The sequence below is a fragment of the Lampetra fluviatilis genome, chromosome 10, assembly GCF_964198595.1.
Source record: "Lampetra fluviatilis chromosome 10, kcLamFluv1.1, whole genome shotgun sequence".
Taxonomy (NCBI): Eukaryota; Metazoa; Chordata; class Hyperoartia; order Petromyzontiformes; family Petromyzontidae; genus Lampetra; species Lampetra fluviatilis.
Window position 1 is genome coordinate 8,842,046 of NC_136284.1, and position 24,170 is coordinate 8,866,215.

Genomic DNA, 24,170 nt, shown 5'->3' on the forward strand with positions numbered 1-24,170 from the left:
ATGGACGCCGTGCGAAGGGACCTGATGATGCTCATGTCCGAACGGGCGCTCGGCGGACACAAGTCCCACTTACGATGCGAGCCGCCGCCGAGTCCTGACCAGGACAGCGTGGGCCACCGCACCCCTCCGCCGCCCCTGCACGCGCACGGCATCGGCATCGGAGGCATCGGAGGCGGCGGCGGCGGTGGCGCTCGTCTCAGCCCGCGAGCAGCCTCCCTGCCGGGCCACCTCTTCTCGCGCGACGAGGCGACCGTGCACAGCGCGTTCCGTGCGGCTGTGCAGGCAGACCACGCCGCCAGCGGACTGTCCCTCGGTGGCGGCGGCGGCGGCGGTGGTGGTGGTGGGAGCGGCGGGGCTCTTCTGCAGCTTTTTCGACGGCAGGCCGCGCTCCCCGGGCCGGCGTCGCTGTCGGGACCAGAGCGGTCCCTTCACGTGATCCGCCAGCACGGCGGGGCAGCCGAGGCGCCCGCCAGAGGCGAGCCCTGCACCTCGGAGGACGAGATACTGGAGGAGGAGCTGGAGGTCAGCTGCTCATCGCCCGAGTGTCCGGCGCCGCCACTGCGAGACTCGGCCAATGCGCATCATCATCATCAGCAGCAGCATCAGCAGCAGCATCAGCAGCAGCAACACAGCACAGTCGCGGCAGCTGCTACGGGAAAAGGGAGAAGCAGCGACAGTCCTGGCGGAAAGGGTGAGGAGAGAGGGGGTCACGGGAGGGGATTGTCTGTGAGTGTCGCCTCGTGAGCGGGTGTTTACGTGTGTACATCTTGCTGTGTGTGTGTGTATGTGAGATTGTGTGTGTGTGTTTGTGCGTGATTCTGCGTGTGTGTTTTATGTATTATGTCGATATCTGTGATTGACCAATTAACAGTAACGATTATCTGTACTGGTCTTGGACCTCCCCTAGGTCGACTCTGCCGCAAATGAATACCTGTGCGCTGTCTAAATATCACCACTAGAGAGACAAAAGCGGCCGGTCGTGGTATTGGCCACCCACACCCTCCTTGTTTGTCGTGCCGGCCTTCATAAATGCTCGCTAATGGCACTTGCCGCAAGTCTGTTAAGTCTATACGGGGGATGTTTGTATTTGTGATTGTGTGTGTATGTGTACGCTTGACTCTCTGTGTGCGTGTGCCTCTGTACACGTATCGGGGAACGGCAATGTAGCGGTTAGCGCCTTGCGTTACGAACCCGGTCACTCGAGTTAGATTCCCGAATCACGATGAATACTCGCTAACAGCACTTTCCCCAACAGTCTGTTGAGGCTACACGGGGGGGTCTTTGCATTTGCGTGCGTGCGCGTGCGAGCGGTACGATGAAGAGGGCACGCAGGGGTCTGGTTCAGACATCATTCGCCACTGATGTTAGCCGTGGCCGGGGAATCGAACTCACGTGTGCCTCGCTCACAGCGCGCACCGGCGATAACCGCTTCGTTCACCGTCTGCCTCCTCCTCGCTCTAGCAACAATTCCCTCTTACCAAGTCGGCGGCGGCACGCGCGTCGCGAGGATGGGAACGTTGTAGCCGATGGTCACGGCCAGGGGCTTCCCCGAGATGCACTGCCCAGCGCGGCGAAGTCGACGCGAACGAGTACACGCCGCGACTCGCGTGGCGCGCGGGGAGGTCATCTCCCAGCAGTGCTTTGGCGACGTGCTGGGTAGTGTGCCATGCAGTTCGAGTGCTGTCGTGATAACGCATGGAACCCATGCGATGCTTTATTCAATAACTTGTCCCCCCCCTCCTCCTCCCCCCCCCCGCGCGCTAACAAGTCACGAGAATGATCCACACGAATAATTGTAGTGGACTCACCAAAAACAAAAGTGGTCTTCTTTAATGCTCGTCGTCAAAGCGGGTAAAACTATGGACCTGTTTCGACTTTCTTGGTTTCGTCTTTCTTGGGTCTCATCAGCCAGCAGTAGAGGCGGGCGTGTTAGCCGTGCAGAGAGCGAGTCCCGCTTGGCGCGTCTGAGGTCTCCTGCCGCGACGATGACTCTTGCGCGTAACGCGTCAGCGACTTGCGTGATGTGATGCAGCTCCTTCGCTAATAATAATCCACTGCTGGATGAAGGCCTTTCTCTCTACGGCTGTTTGACTATACTTCACCACTGTGGGTCAGTAAGGGGGGTGGGGCAGGGGGTGACTTACGTGATGCGAAATGAAACACTGTTGTCTGTCGAGATTTAAAACAATTGAAAGAGTCGTTGTTAGGCCATTATATAATAATCATCATCATCGGCCATCATCAATCCACTGCTGGATGAAAGCCTCTCCAGGTCTTTGCCATCTGTCATCGTTCTGCGACGTGATCGTTAGGTTATTCGTGAGGCGCTTACATTTTTTTAACGCAGCCAAGTTGGTTGGGGGTCGTGAATCACAAGCGAGCTGTGGAGAAGGAAGGAGCCGATGGAGGCGGTCGTGGGGGGGGGGGGAGGTCGTAGCGATGGAGGTAGAGAAAGGCGACCTCACGGACAGAGAGACGCGGCGACTCAAATGTTCGCCGACAGAGAACGGCGATCGTAACAGGACACGCGCGGGCACACACCGGCAGATTTGTCGTTTTGTTTTACCTTTGAACGTTGCCTGAACGTCCAAACAATTGATCGTAATTCACGAATTACTCGCAACGACGTAGAATTAATATAACGTTTTATATATCTATATTTTGAAAAGGTGTAATTGCGTCTAGTTAGTATTGTCTTAGATTATTGATCATTAAAACAGTCGAGTTAGAATTATTTTAAAATTATAGTTTTTTTAATGAAAATTGCAAGGAAATATAAAAGCGACGTATTTAAACAAACGTGTGTATTTTACACTCAGTAAATAAATAAAATGACGTATGAACTGCAGTAAAATGTAATGTTTCACGCATGACGCTATATATACACATATATATAACAAAAACACACGTGACTCGCACTTTGTTATATATTATACGTTGAATTAAAAATTATCTAGGGTTAAATAACGCGCCGTTCAATATTTGTCTAAGACGTGCAATTTTATTCTGTATGCCTCAAGATGACATCGCTACATTATTTACAGCTGTTAAGAGGCAGTAACTGTAATTTAAGACGCAGCATGTTTTGGTGACATCTGAACAAAACTCGATTTAACGTCAGTTGTTTCTCCCCACCACGGAATTGACAAATGTAGCAGACACTGCACACATGTGTCTAACACGCCTACACGCACACACCTACACTTATACTAATTGATACTAGCTCTCATTGCTGCTAAAGCTATTGTAGATGCTAATACATTTCCACGATATATAAAGATATATATATACATTCAACACGTAATTAATTTGCAAATGAACACGTACAAAAACTTAAACGCTTGGCGCTGACAATGCCTTAAAGATCAACACCACATCTTGTATGGCGATTTGATAATATAATAGGCAATCATGATGAATACTTACCACTGCAATTAACTCCTATATAATATATATGTAATACAATACGATAATGTATTATTCTACACGGGGTATATGCGCAATTCTCATAGCGCAAGAAAATAAACCACAACTCTCGTTCCTGTTTGGAAAGTTACCATCGTTCGTGCATTCATGATATCATCATCATGATCATCATCATCATCATGATCATCACTAACATGAACATCATCATCATTGTGATCATCAACCGTGGTCAATCCACTGCTAGGATGAAGGCCCCGCCGTCATAATTCATATCGGACGGAAGTTGTGACTGGAAATATACTTTTTTAATTCCTGTTCACAGTTTTAGTTAATCATAATAATGCTACAAATTATGTGATGGCGATGCTGCTTCCGCTACGTTGGCAGTGGAGCACAAGCACAATTAACAACACCCATCTCAAAGCATTCATCAAGCAGCACTGCCCATGTGTGCCCTGAAGAAGGGTCATTCGCCGAAACGTCGCCTACCATTGAATTGCTATGTTAAGGCGACGGTGGTATTGATTAATGTGTTGAGTTTATTTTTCTATTTTTATAATAGATTATCACGCTTCATTCTAAAATCGCCACTGTCATATTCAGCTAATGTGTCATTGTAACGGGCTCGCAATGCACGCGTCAACAGATTCAATACTTTGACCAACAACCCGCGGCATTTACAATCTCACGAACTGTGATTACACACGCGAGTGTGCGTGTGTAATTGTGTGTGGGTATATTTGTGTTTGTGTCTTTTATGTGTGTGTTTGCTTTTGTTATTGTACATTTATGCGTGTGTGTGTTTCAGTGTGTTTGCATGTATGTGTGTGCGTGTGTATTTATGTATGTGTGAGTGAGTGTGTTTGTCATATTGTGTTTATGTGTGATTGTGTGTTTCTGTGTGTATTTACGTGAGTGCGTGGATTTGTCTGTGTATGGCTGTAAGTGTGACTGGGCATGATGTGTCTGCCTCTGTGTGTGTGCGTGTGCGACTGTGGGGAGTGGTGGAGCAGTGGTTAGCGCACTACGCTACGAACCCAGCGATCCGAATGCGATTCCCGCTCAGGGCCAACATCAGTGGCGAATATCTCAACCGGCCATGGAATTCCCCTAGGTCGACTCAGCCAACATTTAGTACGGGGCGCGGTGCGTAAACATCACCAATGGGGAGACAAAGGCGGCCGGGCGTGGTGTAAACCACACCACCCCCTCGTGTGCCGTGACGGCCTTCCGAGGTGCGCGCTCAGAGCACTTTGCCCAACGGCATGCATTTGTCTATACGGGTGACATTTGGCTTTGTTTTCTCTGTGACTGTGTTTATCTGTGTGTTTAAACTGCGTTGAAGGTCAAGTGATGCGATATTTCAATTGACTCTCACAGGGCGGATCGTGTGTGTGTGTGTGCGCGCGTGTGTGCGTGTAGATCTTTGTGTATATATGTGTGTGCGCGTATATGTGAGTACGCGTACATATATATGAATTTGTATGTTCATACGTGTACATGTTTGCATGTTGGGGCGAGTGGTGTTAGCGAGCACCTATGAAGGCTGCCACACGGCACACGAGGGGGTGGGTGGGTGGCCAACACCACGCCCGGCCGCCTTTGTCTCCCTAACGGCGATGTTTACTACACACCTCGCCAGCTACTCATTTGAGGCTGAGTAAACACGGGGGATTTTTTGTCCTTCTGTCTCCGTGTATACGTGCTTGCGCACGCGTGTGTCAGGTTACACGTGAGTGCGTTGGTTTGAATGCTCATGTGTGTACGTGTATGCGTGTGTGTACACATGTGCGTGGCGAGCGGTGGTGTCGCGGTTAGCGCGCTGCGCTACGAACCCGGCGACCCGAGTTCGATTCCCGCTCACGGCGAACACCAATGGCGATTATCTAAACCGGTTCTGGGCCTCCCCTAGGGCGACGCAGCCTCAAATTAGTCCATAGTGTGGTGTATAAATATTGCCACTGGAGAGGCAAAGGCGGGCGTGGTGATGACCACCCACCCTATCGTGTGCTGTACTGGCCTTCATAGGTGCTCGCGAACAGCACTTTCCCCAACAGTCTGTTAAGGCTATACGGGGGATCTTTGTCTTTGTTTTGTCGTTGTACACGTGTGCGTCGTACGTGCATGTGCGTTGATGTATGTCCGTGGGTACGTGTTTGTGTGCGTTTGTGCATCAATTCGCCTGTTTTTTGTATGGGTGTGCGAATCCCGGTTCGATCCCCACTCACGGCCAAAACCGGTGACGATCATCTGAACTGATCCTGGGCCCCCCCCCTAGGTCGACTCAGCCTCAAATGAGTACCTGGTGCGGTATGTAAATATCGTCACAGGAGAGACAAAGGCGGGCGTGGTGCTGGCCACCCACCCCCTCGTGTACCGTTACGGCCGTCATATGTGCTACTCGCGAATACGACTTACTCCAACTTTCTTTTAAATGCTACACGGGGGAACGTTGTTTTTGTCTTCATAACGCGTACATGTATGTATGTTGAACTGCTTTCGCATCGAACATAGCAAACCATGTTAATCGGAGGTGCGGGGGAAGGACAACAAACTAAACACGAAAAGCAGTTCTAAAGTAATTAGTTTGCCATTTAGATGTAAAAGTGCATAACGCTGTGAAATCCTCGTAAACCGTCATCGTTATTACACGGCCGTTACTAAGAGCGTCACCTCGTTGCGCGCACACATCATTCGCGATGCTAAATCTGCGATGACCTTCACCAATCACCGATCCGCTGGCATACACACGATGCGCGGCGCTGTGGCACGTGTGTTAGTCTAATGACAGTGACCGCATCATTAACACGGCGCATACCGCGACACGCTTTCACCAGCTCGCACTCTGACACCGCCGATAGAGTTCCAGGGCCTGTGCTGTGGCCTTGATCGCACCGCCGATATTGTTCCAGGGTCTGTGCTGTGGTCTTCTGGACCACGTGTCCCTTCACAGTCGTTCGTAGCAGGTCTCTAACATGGCCAGCGGCGGCTCGCTGATGAGCGCTGATGATGTGAGCGAAAACGCGCGCGCGTCACCCATTCTCTCTCTCCTCGTGGCTGTAAGGCGTACAGTCCGTTGTCGATCCACTGCTGGATGAGAGAGCCTGTCACCCATCGTGTGAGTTTCAGGAGAAACGAACACAACACATTCACGTAAATAACACAGTGGGCCTTTAAAGAAAAACAAATAAATAATCGGCGACGTTTTAGACAATGGCACTGATGTCATCATGTGCTGCGAAGGGCAATTGCCCAAAACGTCGCCGATTTAATATTTTTATTTGAAAGCCACTGTGATATTTACGAATGTGGTAAGTGTTTTATTATTGTTATTAATTATGCTTGTGCATCACTACCAACGCAAGTGCATAATCGCCACCAAATATTTTTCGTTATTTTAAATCGGTTTGACGAGTTGTTTGAGAAATAATATTCACTGCCGTTTGTGAAAGGTGGATAGCACAGACGTGGAAGTATATAAGTACTGCACAGCAATTGATATTGCAGACATGCCTTCTGTAGCGACAATGTAATTAACGTCTTTATATACGCCCAGGACTGTCAGCTGGAAATTTTGGGCGACGCCTGTAAGTGAGTAATACATATATTTACAACATATACATTAGTGAATACAAAATATGCATTAATTCAACTAACCACAGCATTAGCTTCGTTCAACCGCTCATGAATGGGAGCGGCGATTCTTCCCAAAGGAAGATCTGACAACAACAAACATTAGTCTTCAGGCTCAGTTCAACTACCATTCGGGTGTTGGTATATCATCATTATTATTTAAATCATACACAGGTACTGGCTATAAACGCAATGCACAGTTTATTGTTAGGGTTGTAACTATATACATATACAGTATTGATGTGTAAGTTTAATTAATTCTTTACACTCGATGCCGCTACATTCACAACAAAACAATCAATTTTTGAATCGAATCGCAAGCTGGGGGAGGAGGGGCAAGGGGGAATCTACTGGTTATTTAGCCAGCCATACTTCACCGCGCCGGTCAACGCGGGTCGGTGAAGGAAGGGGGGTTGCCTCGGAGTTCAGACATCGCTCCTCACCGATCATTCTCCGTGAGCCGGGAGTCGAGGCGCGGGAGACGTTCATCGGTTGAGTTCCGGACAACGCTGAGCTCGGTCCCGTCTCCCGCTGGTGGTTGGGAGCCGCAGCGGGTACCGGACAAAGGTGCCTCACCCATCCCTGGGTGGGGGTGGGTGGGGGGTGGGTGGGGGTCCCCTTGCCCCCGTGTGTTTGACACCGGCAAGGAATCGAACGCGCGCCGTCACTCGTCGCTCCGAGGTGTCACGGCGCTTCGGTCGCAGCGTCAATCTCGAGCAAGGGGGTCACCCACAGCTGGAAGCGGCCGCTTGCGCGACTAATTAGCGCGACAATCGCGAGTCGCCTGCCACCGCTTTGTCCACGTCTCGGCGAGTAGTTTATGCAACGAGGAGCGTGATCATTGTATAATCGACGATCGGTAATTGCCGATAATAACTCGCGATGGATCGCTGACCCGATCGGATGCTTGAAGAGTCCGAAGCCTCTACTGTGAGCAACCAGTTGCGCAATTTCTTGCAACCGGTTGCAGAAACGTCTACTTATATAGGCGACTGCTTTGCCCACGTCTGAGCGATATTTCAAAGATTTGCATAAGTATAGAGGAAGTTCGTGCAATGCAATCAACAAATGTTTAAGCAAATATTTACTGTAGGTTGATGGTGCAGGAAGGTTATCCCTCCACCACCGACCCCTCCATCGTTAACACCATCATCACCACAATCAATCATCATCACAATCAACCATCATCATTTATATCACAACCAATCACCATAATCAATCATCATGACAATCAACCATCATCATCATTTATATCACAACCAATCACCATAATCAATAATCATCAGCATCAACCATTATCATTCCACTGCTGGATGAAAGTCTCTCTAATCCACCGCCATCTCGATCTGTTACGATCCATTGATTGTAATCGATGCGCACTACACACGGTCGCATGCTTATTGATGTCTGGTAGTGCACGGTCGATCGAGTCAGGATCGTGCTTGATTGGATGACTGCCACGAACATCGTCGTCACAGGCGGTGGTTGGCAGTAGAGAGTAGTGCAGAGCAGTCCATTGTTGTGCTGCACCTGCCCATACTTCCACAGCTATGAACTCGCCTTGCTCAGCTTGGCGAGGAGGAGGCTCCAACAATCCTCACGCCCCGTCGAGGTATGGACAGTCCCTCAACCAGCAGTGGATTTGCGAAAGGGGCGCGCGTGCAGAGGTGTAGAATAATTACGCGGCTTGCCTAGCACAGAAAGATGAGTCTCAGAACTCCTCTTTAGGAGGGCCATGCAGAGAGGATGTTTGGCCAATTCCATGTGTGCACCCGGTGAACCCCCCCCCCGCCACCAGGAAAACGAGGGGGGCACAACACACACACACACAACACCCTACAGATAGATTCAAGAATCCAGTTGCTGCACTGTCACCATCTGGAACACCTCGCACCCCAAGTCTGTTACACCTGATACCCCCATGCAGTCTCCACGTGGCAACCAGGCTCAAAACATGCTGAGCTTCCGAGATTTTGGGAACATTCGGGGCGACTCGTGGGTGACCTGGCACAACTCAGACTCCTCACATGACTCACTCACGTGACGCACGTGACTCAATTGAACATGGTGGTGGTTCTGGATACCGCAGTACGGGAGGATGTGGGGTTGAGGGGACTTGCCGACGACTGGTACCAGCGGTGTCATGATCGGCCTCTATGGAAGAGGCTCGTGAAGGACGCTGCTGGGCAGTTGGAGGCAATCGCCCTCCGACAACAACGGAGGGCGGAGGAGCGCAAGGCGTTTAAAATGCAGCAAGTTTGGCACAGTAGGGGGTACAGCTGGTGTGCATCTACCGGTCATCTCAGTCAGCCAACCTATGGCACCTGCTGGGTCTGTCCCGAGACCTGTCAGCAGAGAGCCTTCGACACTTCACGTGGCCTCAAAGTGCACCTGGCCTGGCACAGGCGCTGTGGTGACGTCACCGTCACTTCGTGGCGAATGGCGGCTATTGGTATTGGTGCTGAATAGTTGGGGTATTGTCACGGAGCCTAAACATTCCACTCCGTCAAGCGGGAGGCAATGACGACCGTCAATATTCTTCCGAGTGACCATCAAGGTCACGGGGTCATCACGGCCAATGGCGGCTGATGCAAAGTAGGTTATCCGCGATATGGCGATATCGCGATGTATCGTACGATATAAGGTCCACCACGATTATCGTATCGTTCCGTTTTGCATAGACGTCGTTGTTATATCGTGATTAACTTTCCTTACATTAGGTAACATTTATATACGTATTTTCTCAGACAATATATGTGAAATAACGCGTGCAACAATTACATGTATAACTATATATATATCCAATTAAATGATTTCTTTATATATGTAAATACATATGGAAAAACTAATATTTTGCCGGAGCGATTGACTGATATGACGTCTTCATGTACTCGGCTCTATTTAATTTGCTCACTTAGGCACCGTGTAACGGACAGCGCTTGGATTCTGAGCGCTATAGATTGACTGCGAAGTCGCAGTATATCACAGGGCTGGTGGTAGGCGTGCGTCAAGTGAACCGCAGCTGAAGAACACTAAAGTGCTCCTGTTTCGCCCTTGAAGTGCAGCAGAGCACAGGAACATGACGATAATAAGAACGCAGATCGAACGCTAACAGTTACACATAGGGGGACAACGGTATCACGGTAATCGTCATGCGATAAACGAATACCCTGTCGTGAAAATGACATCACGGAAACGCGTACACCGTCACGTCTCGCCGTCGCTTCCTTCTTTCTCATAGATCCCGTCGTTGTTAGATTTCTCGACATCTGGATTCGTACGGTGCGAAAGAAGTTCAACATACATTCAGTACATACGAGGTCTGTTCCTAAAGTCTCACCCTAACCAGCAGCAGCAGCAGCTCCTCTTAGCTCGTCCCTTTGTTGTGTAGTTGACACGTCCTTCCGCTCGTCAGACGGATATTACAATTGATTCGCAATATATTGTGTGAATGCTATTCATTTTATTGTAGTATAACCTTTAGTACGTACCCTATTCGATGAAAAATTAATGCACAAGTTCCAATTCATAACGTTTGCGAATTAATTTACAAACAACGTAATGTCTTTCACGCTGCCTATTTTTTTTATAGCCTTCAATACGATAAGATGGATAGCAATAGTGGACCGTGACGGATGGCGACAGCGTGAGAAGGCTGTCATCCAGCAGTGGATCGAACATGGATTATGCGATTGATGATGATGATGATAATGGCATGATCGATCACGCAGCTCTGACTTAATAGATTAAGAACACACGCAGCAACAACAGCAACAATGATGACATTGTCTGCAGTGTCCACCCAGTCGCAAGCACACATTCGGTGATCACGGGCTCGTACACATGGAGAGACTACCAAGCCCTCGTGCGCGAGTGAGATGGGTGGTGGCATCGCAGAGCCGTGAGGGATGGTCGAGGCGTGGGGTGGGGGGGACTTAATCAGCAGTGGACAGAGCATGTCTGATTATTAGAATCATCGCCATCATGATTACAATCATCATTTTCATCCATCATCACGCGCATCAATCAATCGGCCATGAAACATTGAGTGAATAATTATCAGCCTTGGTCTATCCACCGCTGGTGACTATTCACGGGAATTATTTGTGGTCGATTGATTGATTGGCGCTCGTGATGATGTGTGAAGATGATGATGATCATTTTGGCGATGATTATAATTGTTAAAAATGTATTAATGATCATGATGATTCCCAGTTGATCAATGATGATAGGTTGTAGTCGATTGATGATAATGAGCAGAACATATATTTAATGAATGGTTGATGGATGCTGATTAACAGCTGGATGATGATGCGCAGTTGATGATGATCATTATGAAACATACAAATATGACGAACATTTTTTTAAAGTATGTAAACGTGCATGCACATGGAGGTTCGGTAACTCGATTGTGTTTTTCTGCATCATCTCTCTTTCGAAACGCGAATCTTTGCGAAAGTCTAAAGTTCGCGTTGGAGAAATCGTGTTCATATATCAACATGTGCAGCGCCGAATCGAGCGGGTTAGCACGTGGTAACATAATAGCACGTGACATACGACATAGTGACGCGCAGTGGAGTAACACGTGTCACACGGGAGAGTAGCACGTGGCACACGGCAGAGGTTGCAATCGGGTACCCGATACCCGTACCCTACCCGATACCCGGCTACCCGTACCCGGCCGGGTTACGGGTACGGGTAGACCGTGAGTCACTGGTGAGTCACCGTTTGTCACTCATTTCCCAACGTCTTGTCTCTTCTCACAATTCAAGTTCCTAGAATCAACCCACCCGCGCCTGCAACATGGCTTCATCCCAGAGGTTGCAATCGGGTACCCGATACCCGTACCCTACCCATACCCGGCCGGGTATCGGGTAGGGTACGGGTACCCGTTTGCGACCCTGGTGCGGCCGGGTACGGGTACGGGTAAGGAATCAAAACCCGTCTGCGACCTCTGGCACACGGTAGAGTAGCACGTGCCACGCAGTGGAATAAACTCGTGCCACACGGCGGACCACACACAGTAGACAGTCGGCGGCTGCACTATTATTGCTGCACTATTATTTCGGGCAATCTCTGGGATTAAGAAGCGTGTGTCATTTGACAAATGTATCTATTCAAATAAATTGTAACAATCAAGACTGTGTAGGTAGTGGATCAGACGACTAACGTTTGCACCATTGTATGACCACCTGGCTTCCTAGGTTAATCTCACGAACAAGGCAAAAACAAAACATACAAACACGCAAACTAGAAAAAAACATCATTTATAGCTGAATACAATTGTTAACGGAAAAGTGATCATTAATCGCTGATGGGATTAATCTAAATGATAACATTAACGATAATACTTTCTCACTACACTGCTCGATGAAGGCTTCCCGAAGAAACCGGCCACCAGAGTTCGATTCCCGCTCACGGCCGACACAGGTGACGATTATCTGGTACCGGTCCTGGGCCTCCTCCTAGGTCGGCTCAGCCTCAAATGAGTACCTGGTGCTGTGTGCAAACGTCGCCACTGGGGAGACAAAGGCGGCCGGGCGTGGTGCTGGCCACCCACCCCTTCGTGTGCCATGACGGGCCTTCATAGGTGCACGCTACCAGCACTTGCCCCAACGGTTAGGGCTATACGGGGGATCTTTGTCTTTGACCACACTTTACCACGCTGGTCAACGCGTTCTGTTGAAGGGGGGAGGAGAGGACCCAGAAATCTGTTCGATATCATTCACCGCTGATGTTAGCCGTGTCCGCGAATCGAACTCCGACATCTGTATTCGCATCGCAGTGCGCTGACCGTAGCTACCTATTATACATACAGGGTTACAATCACAGCGTCACAATGCGCCGAACACAATACCCCTGTTGTCTATGCCCAGGAGCCGCGAACGGTGGCTCCTGAAGGAACCGCTTCGTGACAGTTCTTTATTAGAGGACCCACACCCGTCTCGTATTCACCACCGCAGTGCATTGCGGCTCTTGAAATATCGAGGGGTGTTTTTTTTTATTCTTTTGCGAATTCGATAAAAAGAAATGGCTCTTCTTGTTGTTATTTTTTTTTGGTTTCCAACCCCCTGGTCTATGCGGAACGCCGCACTCAAACGCATTGATTTCTATCCCCTCGTATGCTCGGGGATTTCTCTGGGAACTGGAGATTTCACCAGCAGAATACATAAATAACAATACTCATTTAAGAGGTCGTAAACCCATGGAGGACCCTTGTGAAGAAAAAAAAATACATTTGGTTGAGACTCAGCGAGGCTTTCATTGGTAAATATAGAATTATTGTCAGAATGATTTGTACCTCCTTGTGATAAATCGATCAAGATAACGCGTAACGCTGACCAGAAGTCTTTATATATGGACACACATATACTGCACGCACGGGTAGAGGCAAAGGTCCCCGCGTAGCCCACGCAGGCTGTCGGGGCAAGTGCTGTCCGCGAAGCGCCGATGAAGGCCGACACGGCGCACGAGGGGATGGTGTGGCCATCACCACGCGCTATGCACACACAAAGACAAAGGTCCCCCGTATAGCCTTTAACGGACTGTTGGGGCAAGTGCAGCTTACCCACGCATACGCAGATACAGACGTAAATATAGATGTACACGCACACATACACACGCGGACATACACATATATATGAATACAAAGATCCCCCGTTTTGTATTGTTTCCCGTATTAATGTCGTATGAAAGGGTGGTGTTGCTTGTACCTTGCCCGGCCGCCTTTGTATCCCCAATCCCGATGTTTGCAGACAGCGCCAAATACTTGTTCGTGGTTGAGTCGACCTCGGGTAGGCTCAGGCCTGATTCAAATATCACTCGCCACTGCGGTTAGCCATGGCCAGGAATTGAACCTAGGTAATCGAATGTGCTGCACAGTGCCCTAAACTAACGCGCATATGCATACATATCTGCTTTTATATACAAACACGCGCAGGAATTCACGAACACAACAAAATACTCCACGACATTGAATTACAATTCTTTGGCCGTGAACCGGTTAGATTCCCATCCAAGGTTAACACATCAGTGGCGAGTGATATCCGAACCTGTCCCGAGCCTCTCCCCGTCGCCAACGCGCATTCGACCGACGCGATGAAGTGCAGTCAAACGAGCCTCCATCCAGCAGTGGATCGACAAAGGGCTGCGTACTGATATCAATCAATTAGCCAATTGGAACTCTTCTTGAAAACCCTCTCTCCATTTGCCTCTCATCTCGAAACCGCTCGCAGAACACGAGAGCCGCTCAAAGTGCGCCGCCGGCTCTGGCGACGGCCCCCCAGACTCGCCGAGTCCCGGCGGGGGCAGCCACGGGCAGCTGGGGGGCAGCGGGGGGGGGCTCCAGTCCAGCCAGGGCAGCGGCCCGGGTCCCGGCGCGGGGCCCCCCGGAGGGACCCTGGGCTCGGACGGGGTGCGGCGCTACCGCACGGCGTTCACGAGGGAGCAGATCGGGCGCCTGGAGAAGGAGTTCTACCGCGAGAACTACGTCTCGCGGCCTCGCCGGTGCGAGCTGGCGGCGGCGCTCAACCTGCCCGAGACGACCATCAAGGTGGGTGGTGGACGGATGCGTGGTGTGCCGCGTGGGTGTCGGTCGCGAGGTGGTCGTGGAGGTGTGGGCCGTCGAGGTGCGTGTGTGTCCACGTAGTCTCCACGTGGTGTCATCGTGAGATGGTAGAGATATATGGGATGCAGTATCATAAAGCACATCATTGAACAAACGGATTGCTTCAAATGCTTGGGTTTACTGAGTGATTCAAAACTTACTTTCCAACCGCCTATTGATCACGTCTCGAAGAAAATCTAATTTGTTTTTTAATACAAATAACAAACGCTCTTTTTTCCATTCGATTGCGCCTGCAAACTTTTGAAGCTATCATTCGACCACTTCGTGTGTACTGTGACGTTGCTCACATATGAGCTACAAATGAAACACGGAATAGGCTTAACCCGCTTTATCATTCTGTTCTTCAAATTCTACTGGATATACCATACAGGACCTACCATTGTGATCTTTACTTAAATTTCAATCTCACGTCACTTTACGCAAGCAAAAATCTAAACTGGGCCATGTTCATCCATAAACTCCTTATTGACAAATCTGCGCTACACTTAACTAATTCATGAACCCAATTGTCGTACCCAAAAAACCTAACAAATTGTTTTTTTTAATATGCATACAACAAAGAAATTGGAATAGGTGACGATGTTTTTCGCTCTTGCAGCACCAACGTTTTGGAAGAACCTAGTTTCCTCCCTTCACCGAGCACTTCTTCCTTCAAAACATCGCCTTCAAAAAAAGACGAGCTCAGGATACAGCAGCCACATTTGCAACTGTGATTTGTAACTGTGAACATTACCCAGTGTGTTGATAGTTCCATTTTGAAGCGCGCTAGAATTGAGGGATTGTGTTGTGTTGGATTGTTGTTGTTGTTGTTTTGCTGCCTTGCCCCAAGCTTGCATTTGCTGTTGATAAAACTGCAGGAATCAATACACTTGCGCGATGTGTACTCCCTTGCCTCATTTATATGCCTTTATTCACTTCATTGTGACTTGTTTAACTTCTCTCCATCTTACTCTTGCACCTTTTATGCATTTTGTTCTGATGTAACTTGCTGACCATCTGTGCAAAAAAGAGCTTCATAGCTTCTTGTGTTTAGTTTGATGTCCCCTCCCCTTTTTTCCCGTTGGCTACATACGCTGCGAAATAAGTTCTACCGACATACATATCACACCTTCTGGTGGTTATCATACCAATAAATAATGGTAATCATTCGTGTGTAACTATTAATGTTCATCACGAACCCAATTAATTTTTTCAAGGCAAAACGCCACCATCGTTGCCCCGCATCTCCGTTACCAGCTACGCAATGCCAGATGCTGATTGTGAGTACAATGAGAACGGTGATGGGGAGAAGAAGGCAGGGAATTTGGTGGCCGTGCGTTGCGGGGTGCGGGGGTTAGCGCATCGCACCATGAAGCCGGCGACCTCAGTTTGACCCCTGGCCACGGCTCACGTTAGTGGCGAGTGATGATGTAACGGAACCTGGCCTGGACCCTCCACCCACCCCCCTCCACCCACCCCCCTCCACCCACCAGCGTGGTGAAGTACGCTCAGACAATCCACAAATCCACGTGGACCGACGCAATGTAGGTAGGCCTTCATCCAGCAGTGGATTTACAAATGGCTGTAAATGATTAATTTAAACATAATAAAAAAAAACAAAAAAACTGATTTGTTATTTGTTGTTAAGCCTATGATAAAATACTAACGGCTCCCAATCTATCATGAACTGTGTGCTCTCACTCGAGGTGCAGCAAGCATTGCACCACCTTGTTGCACAGATACTGCACTTCACTCACGAACAGTCACCGTCGCAGAGAACAACTTCTGCGGTTGTTTGCAACAACTAAAAAAAGGTCTTACTCTCTCTTCCTCCACAAATGAAAACAATAGCCCGGTGTTCATCACAAGTCCAACAAATATAAAGCTTGCATTTGTCAGAGCAGTAATACGGTGAAATAATTAGGTCAACCAAACACGTTTAAAATGCGATGGTTTACAACCTTGTTGTTATATGACCTTGCTTCGAGGTGCATACACAATCTTGGCGAGAGGTGGGTGTGAGGCCACAACACAGTCAATGATATGGCTCAGCCCCCCACATCCCAATCCCCTAACCTCTACACCACTGAGGCTTGTCTTGCAGACTCATCGGCAACTGGGCAGAGAATTCACACTCCACACGAGAGAGTGAGAGAGACAGGCAGACAGTTTGAGTGAATCAAGGGTGGCTGAACCCCGTATAGGAACTCATGCTCGTCCCCTGCGCTGCTGGCTCCACCACAGCCGCTATGAATACCCCCCCCCCCCCCTTAAGCCACTCGGCCACCTCCTTAGACGAACCTTCAGTTGAGGGGAGGCCGGCACGAGGGTGTGAGGCAGAGGTGGGTGCAGAGGTGGGTGCAGAGGTGGGTGCAGAGGTAGGTGTAGAGGTGGGTGCAGAGGAGGGTGTAGAGGTGGGTGCAGAGGTGGATGTAGAGGTGGGTGTAGAGGTGGGTGTAGAGGTGGGTGCAGAGGCGGGTGCAGAGGCGGGTGCAGAGGTGGGTGTAGAGGAGGGTGTAGAGGTGGGTGCAGAGGAGGGTGCAGAGGTGGGTGTAGAGGTGGGTGCAGAGGCGGGTGCAGAGGCGGGTGTAGAGGAGGGTGTAGAGGAGGGTGTAGAGGTGGGTGCAGAGGCGGGTGCAGAGGCGGGTGCAGAGGAGGGTGCAGAGGAGGGTGTAGAGGTGGGTGCAGAGGAGGGTGCAGAGGCGGGTGCAGAGGTGGGTGCAGAGGAGGTTGCAGAGGCGGGTGCAGAGGCGGGTGCAGAGGAGGGTGCAGAGGCGGGTGCAGAGGTGGGTGCAGAGGTGGGAGCAGAGGTGGGTGCAGAGGAGGGTGCAGAGGCGGGTGCAGAGGAGGGTGCAGAGGTGGGAGCAGAGGTGGGTGCAGAGGAGGGTGCAGAGGCGGGTGCAGAGGAGGGTGCAGAGGCGGGTGCAGAGGAGGGTGCAGAGGCGGGTGCAGAGGTGGGTGCAGAGGTGGGTGCAGAGGTGGGTGCAGAGGTGGGCGTAGAGGTGGGCGTAGAGGTGAGTGTAGAGGTGGGCGTAGAGGTGGGCGCAGAGGCGGGTGCAGAGGTGGGTGCAGAGGTGGGAGCAGAGGTGGGTGCAGAGGTGGGTGCAGAGGTGGGCGTAGAGGTGGGTGTAGAGGTGCTTTGGGCGGATCATCCATAATCGACGCAACCACAATTGGCAATCGCTTCGAGTTGCCCCGAGTTAGCGGCGACTGCCCCTGAGATTGGACGGTGGTAATGAGAGGAGTGGCTTGAACGCGATCGTGAGAAACTCGTCACGTGACAGGCGCGTGAAGGCTGGACACAAATAAAAGTAACAATGACAATGTGAGTCATGGCAGCTATAAAGGTGCAATTGTAACCAAATGGCGCGATGCTCCCAGAATGCCCCTACATGGCACGTGACATCACCAAAGTTGCGTGAAAAACTAAACTATGTTTTTGTTTTGACCAGGTAAGGCCCATTGAGTGACATAGATCTTTTTAAAGAAGCGATCTGGCCACAAACGATAGCTCAGCGAAGTGGCTTATCACGTGGACATTTTTATCAGCCAACTACTCGAAACGCGTGTTTCTAAATGTGGAGAGAAAAAAACCGGAGAACCCGGAGAAAAATCCACGTGACCAGGGGGAGAGAGACACGCAAACTCCAAATATACAGAAGGCGTCAGGATCTGGATCGAACCCACTACCTCCTGTATACCAGGCGAGGTAGTTAACATAGTTGCAATACGCTAACCACTGCACGGCTGATTCCAACACAATCACACGTAACCACGTGCACACAAACACAGAACAAAAAGACAAAGATCCCCTCCACCCCCCCCCCCGTATAGCCTACACAGACAGATGGGGCAAGTGCAGTTCGAAAACATACATACACGCGCACACGTCAACACACGCGCGCGCTGCTTGATCATTATGCGGATCAAATGTAAGACCTTCTGCTGATAGAAAAAAAAACTTTGGTCCGGAGGGCCCATTTGGTTGATGGATTTAAATGTTATTTTATATGTTTTGTGTGACGACACAGACGCTTGTCGGGTTATTTACGATGCTATTACTGTGCCTGCGTGCCCTCTCCACTGCGCGGAGCCTCATCCCAGGCCCTCTCTCTCTCTCTTCTAACTCCCACACCGACAAACACAGCACGAACAAAGATCCCCCGTGTAGCCTTAAAAGATTGTTGCGGCAAGTGCTGTTGGCGAGCACCTATGAAGGCCGGTACAGCACACGATGGGGTGGGTGGTCATCACCACGCCCGGCCGCCTTTGTCTCCCCAGTAGCGATGTATACACACCACACGAGGTACTCATTTGAGGCTGAGTCGACATAGGAGAGGCCCAGGATGGGTTCAGATATTCGTCACTGGTGTTGGCCGTGAGCGGGAATCGAACCACTACACCGCCATTCCACACTCCCACACCAACACGCAATGACACACACACACACAAAGACAAATATCCCCCGTATAGCCTCGACATACGTTTAGGGCAAGGGCTGTCAGGAAGCACCTCTCTGAAGGCTGGCACGGCACACGAGGGGTGTGTGTGTGTCAAGCAGCCGTCCTTCGACACTGAGTGGCGGTGACGTCACCACGACACGTGTGCCAGGCCCATGTTCACCCCGATGCCACGTGGAGTGTCGAGGTCTCGCTGCTGGCAGGAGGTCACGGGACGGGCCCAGGTTGCGTGGGTTTGACTGACTGAGGTGCAGATGCAAAGACAAAGATCCCCCGTGTAGCCTTTAACAAGCTGGTGGGGCAAGTGCTGTTCGCGAGCACCTATAAAGGCCAGCGCGGCACACAATGGGGTGGGTGGCCAGAACCATGCCCGACCGCCATTGTTTTCCGAGTGGCAATGTACCTGGTGCAATGTTTACACACTGCGCCAGGTACTAATTTGAAGCTCAGCCGACCTAGGGAAGGCCCAGGACCGATGCAAATAATCGTCACTGGTGTCGACTGTGAGCGCGAATCGAACTCGGGTCGCTGGGTTCGTAGCGCAGCGCGCTGAACCACTACACCACCGCTCCCCACCTTGCCGCTCCCTCACCGCTACCCACAGCCGTTGCACTCCTGGCAGATGCACCACTGCACAACGACACATATCCCCCGTATAGCCTTAACAGACTGTTGGAGCAAGTGCTGTTAGCGAGCACCTGCGTGTGCACGCGCAAACACGAACAAACACAAATCCACACACAACAAACAAACACACACCACACCGCGCACACTGATGCACCCCTGAGCTGATAAATAATCCTTCCCGTGGCCCGCAGAGTGCGGCTCGTGATTGACTGACGGTTTGGTTTGAGCTTCTCCGTGCGCGGCGCAGATCCATCACGGCGCGTGATCGTGGCTGCGAGCCTTATATAGCCGGGCCACGGCCATCGTTCCAGAGGTCATGCACGGAGTACGACCCGCATAGGCAGCAGCGGCGGGGGAATGACACAATTTAAAGCTCATCTTTCATTAAATAAAAATAATAGAGAGAGATTGAAAAACCAAAAGATAGGTGTCTCGCGCGGCCCGCAATGTGTTTGGGAGTAAATTATCTACAGATGGAAACGCTGGAATAAAACGAAATAAATTAAGGATTTATTATTTTTGGCAACGGGTGCCTTTCTCTGTGTAAAGCGGGACCCCCCCCCTACCCCCCCATTATGAAGTGAGGTCGTGACCCCAAGGATCGTTACAGCTCCTCGCACTCCGTGGACCTCGTAATGAACACGGAACAAATTAGTGCGATCACTGCCACCACCACCACGATCACAACCACCACTACCACAACCACGATCACTACCACCACCATGATCACTATCACCACTACCACTACCACCACGATCACTACCACCACCATCATGCTCACTACCACTACTACCACCACCACCACGATCACTACCACCATGATCATCACCACCATGCTCACTACCACCACTACCACCACGATCACTACCACCACGATCACTACCACCACGACCATGATCACTACCACCACCATCATGCTCACTACCACCACTACCACCACCACCACCACGATCACTACCACCACGATCACTACCACCACCATGATCACTATCACCACTACCACTACCACCACGATCACTACCACCACCATCATGCTCACTACCACTACTACCACCACGATCACTACCACCATGATCATCACCACCACGATCACTACCACCACGATCACTACCACCATGATCACTACCACCACGATCACTACCACCACCACCATGATCACTATCACCACGATCACCACCACCACCGCCATTGAACACTGAGATTAGATGCTACGTAATCATTACCTTGGATGAATGCCTACTCCCAGTCAGGGTGAGCTGGCATTACCACACATTCGCAGCAATCTGATGACAATTGTTTGTAGGATAAGTTTAATGTGCTTACTAAAGAGTCGGTGCTTATCAAAAATATCACACCAGCCTGCACGCGCCTGTCAAGAAGATGGATTATTTTTTGTTGTAAGATTCAGTCAGCCTATAGTTCGCTAAGGCTCATAGAGCCACATGATTGCAGACTGAATACTCACAGTCATTGACGTGCACTTTAATCCAGTGGCAGATGAACTGACCTTGACAGGTATGTGGCTGAATAAGGGCAGTAGGTCGAAACGTTGACGTACGCACGTGGAAATAACAGTTGAAACACAATCGCCTTTCACGATCTTCCACATCGGAATGTTTTCGTAAAAAATGTTTATAAAACAGGTCGAAAAAATATATATGACAAAAGGAAAGTCGCATCAATGTGTCCCAAGGATTTGCTTTACGGAGGCTCCTGCAAGTGTATTGTTGGGCCAATTCCATTCATGAGCGTTTCGCTCCACGTAGGAGGAAGCTGGAGAGCCCGGAGAACACCTACCTCGAACACGAAATGGGGTGGGACATACTAAAACACCTTCCCACACATAAATAGACTCAAATGTGCATCGCTTTACCGTGCTACACAGAGCCGTCCCTAGGGTACGGCGAATCAGGACGACTGCCCCGGGCCCCTCGCTTGGGGGGGGGGGCACATTGTGTTTGCCCTGGGCCTCGCACCTCCCCTACTATGGACGGCCCTGCCGCTACCTACCCATAGACTGGCCACCTTGCAGCCCGATCTTCAAACCACTGGTGTTTCCAGGAAGTCTCCCAGTCATGTATAATCACGCGTAATCGCCTAATCATCATCATCATGATCGCAACAAAATTATCATTCCACAACACAGAGTAGGGGTTGGGGGTGATAACGCGTGACCGGACCTGGAGAGCATTCAAACACCGCTCCATGGAGTGAGTGGTTGATTCTGGTTGCTCGCTCGAAACAACGATATTGACGGCACGAGCTGAATGAAATATTTGTTCTTCCATCCTAATCATCATTATTTTACTCTGCTGTTGATTGAATGAAATATGTTTATATCAGCTTCAAATTAATGTTGATGTGTTTAATTAAAAAAACCCCCATCTGTCTGCTATTCCGATCTGTACTCAATAACCAAACGCAGAAGAGAAAAAACTCAACACCAAACAAGGACAAAGACCCCCCGTATAGCTTTAATAGACTTTTGGGATAAGCGTTGTTAGCGAGCACCTATAAAGGCCGGCACGGCACACGACGTGGTGGGTGGCCCGAACCACGCCCGGCCGCCTTTGTCTCCCTTGTGGCAATGTTTACACATCGCACCAGGGTGCTCATTTGATGTGGAGCCGACCTAGGAATAGCCCCCAGTAGTGGTTCAGATAATCGACAGCTGCGTTGGCCGTGAATGGGAATCGAACTCAGTTCGCTGGGTCCGCAACACCGCGCTGCTAACCGCTACGCTCTCCTTCTCTCTTTCCTGCAACAGGTCTGGTTCCAGAACCGGCGCATGAAAGACAAGCGGCAGCGCCTGGCCATGTCCTGGCCTCACCCGGCCGACCCGAGCTTCTACACCTACATGATGACGCACGCCGCGGCCGCGGCCGCCACGGGAGGGCTTCCTTACCCGTTCCCCCCGCACGTGCCCCTGCCCTACTACCCCCCCGTGGGCATGGGGCCCGGGGCGGCCGCCGCCAGCCCCTTCCAGGCGGCCGCCCTGCGACCCCTCGACTCGTTCCGCGCCGCTCTGCACCACGCGCACCCTTACTCGCGACCGGAGCTGCTGTGCGGATTCCGATCTCCCGCCGCGGCGCTCTACACGGCGGCTCACCACGGACTTCAGCAGCAGCAGGCGGGCGGCGCCCACTGCTCCTGCCTGAGTTGCCACGCGGCGGCCAGCGGCCAGGCGGGTGGGGCCGGGGCCGCGGCGGTCGCGGCCGCCGCGGCCGCAGCGGCGGCGGCGGCGGCGGCGCAGAGAGGCGGTGGAGCGGCGGGTGGCGGAGGCGGTGCTGGAGGAGGAGGGGGTGCGACGGGAGGAGGAGCGGGACCAGATTTCCTGTGCACCACGCGCTCCGACAGCAGCTTCCTGCCGTACGCGGCGTCCGTGCTGAGCAAGCCCGCGGCACTCACTCTGGACCAGCGGGAGGAGGTGCCGCTCACGAGATAGCAGCCTTGGCTGTCCCTGCGCGACCTCTCGTCCCCATGCCCTCCAAGGACCCTTGTGCCCTCCCCGCCCGTCCCTCGACTTCGCAGAGAAACGATCTCGCCCTAGCTCCGTTTCTTCCTCTCCGCTTCCTACCCCGAAACGATGTGAAACTCATAGCACCGTCCGCCGCCTAACAACAACAACGACGACGAAGACAAACAGCGGCACGGCTGTTAACTCGTTTCTTGTACATTGGCGGACGCGTTCGAGAGGGAGTCGTTCGCGTTTTAAGTCGGGTGCATGCCACGAGTCGGGATTAACGATTTTAATGTTTGTGACTCGATCGATCGATCAAGCGCCGCGCACAACAAAAAGGCTTTTTTTTTGTGTCACGGGGTTCAACATTTTTTTCGCCGTTAATTATTTTTTTGTTTCGGGTGTACGTATGTATGTTGAACTTCTTTCGCACCGGACGTAGCCAACCGTGCTAATCGGAGGTGTCCGATGCTCTCGGCGTGCAGTGTTAGTCGCTGCTGCTGCTGCCGCTGCTGCTGATGTGCGCGCGTGCGTGTGGATGTTTGACAGTCGCGGAGGTGAAAGAGTCCGCGTGAAGATAGGGACACGATAGTGATGCCTCCCTATACCGCTCCTCCTAAATGCGTGGTCGTTCAGTAAATTAATAACTTATGATCATTAACGCATAACTATACTTATATATATAGACACGTACACACGTACAGAGACAATACAAAAAATAACCTTCACGTGTACTGTGTGTGGGTAGCCCCCCAGTTGTATACAAATGCCCCCCCAGGCTACGAGGATTGTAAATAAGTTGACGCTGTGTGCGAAATCTCGTGTCGCTTCCCCGCGCGAATGTGCGCGTGGTGTGTGTGGTGTGTGTATCCGTGCCGGGTCGTGATGGAAATTAAACAATCAAGCTCCTCTCTGATGGACCTCATTTGCATACCGGTGACCGCCTCTGCTAACCCCC

General features: G+C 51.0%; 1 protein-coding gene across 1 annotated transcript; it reads left to right on the plus strand.

Moving 5' to 3' along the window:
- On the plus strand, positions 1-23,197 carry LOC144934371 (uncharacterized). Its single transcript, XM_078860056.1, has 4 exons — positions 1-522; positions 8,987-9,047; positions 14,295-14,611; positions 22,520-23,197. Exons 1-4 carry the CDS (start codon positions 1-3, stop codon positions 23,195-23,197), a joined length of 1,578 nt encoding a protein of 525 aa, XP_078716182.1.
- Positions 23,198-24,170: the final 973 nt, after the last annotated feature.

What these genes read in the sequence shown, in the direction of transcription:
- LOC144934371 (XM_078860056.1), top strand. Translation starts at nt 1, where the DNA reads ATGGACGCCGTGCGAAGGGACCTGATGATGCTCATGTCCGAACGGGCG. An exon ending in AGATTTTGGGAACATTCGGG is followed by an intron (nt 9,048 to 14,294) that starts GCGACTCGTGGG and finishes AACCGCTCGCAG; the next exon opens with AACACGAGAGCCGCTCAAAG. An exon ending in TGCCCGAGACGACCATCAAG is followed by an intron (nt 14,612 to 22,519) that starts GTGGGTGGTGGA and finishes TTCCTGCAACAG; the next exon opens with GTCTGGTTCCAGAACCGGCG.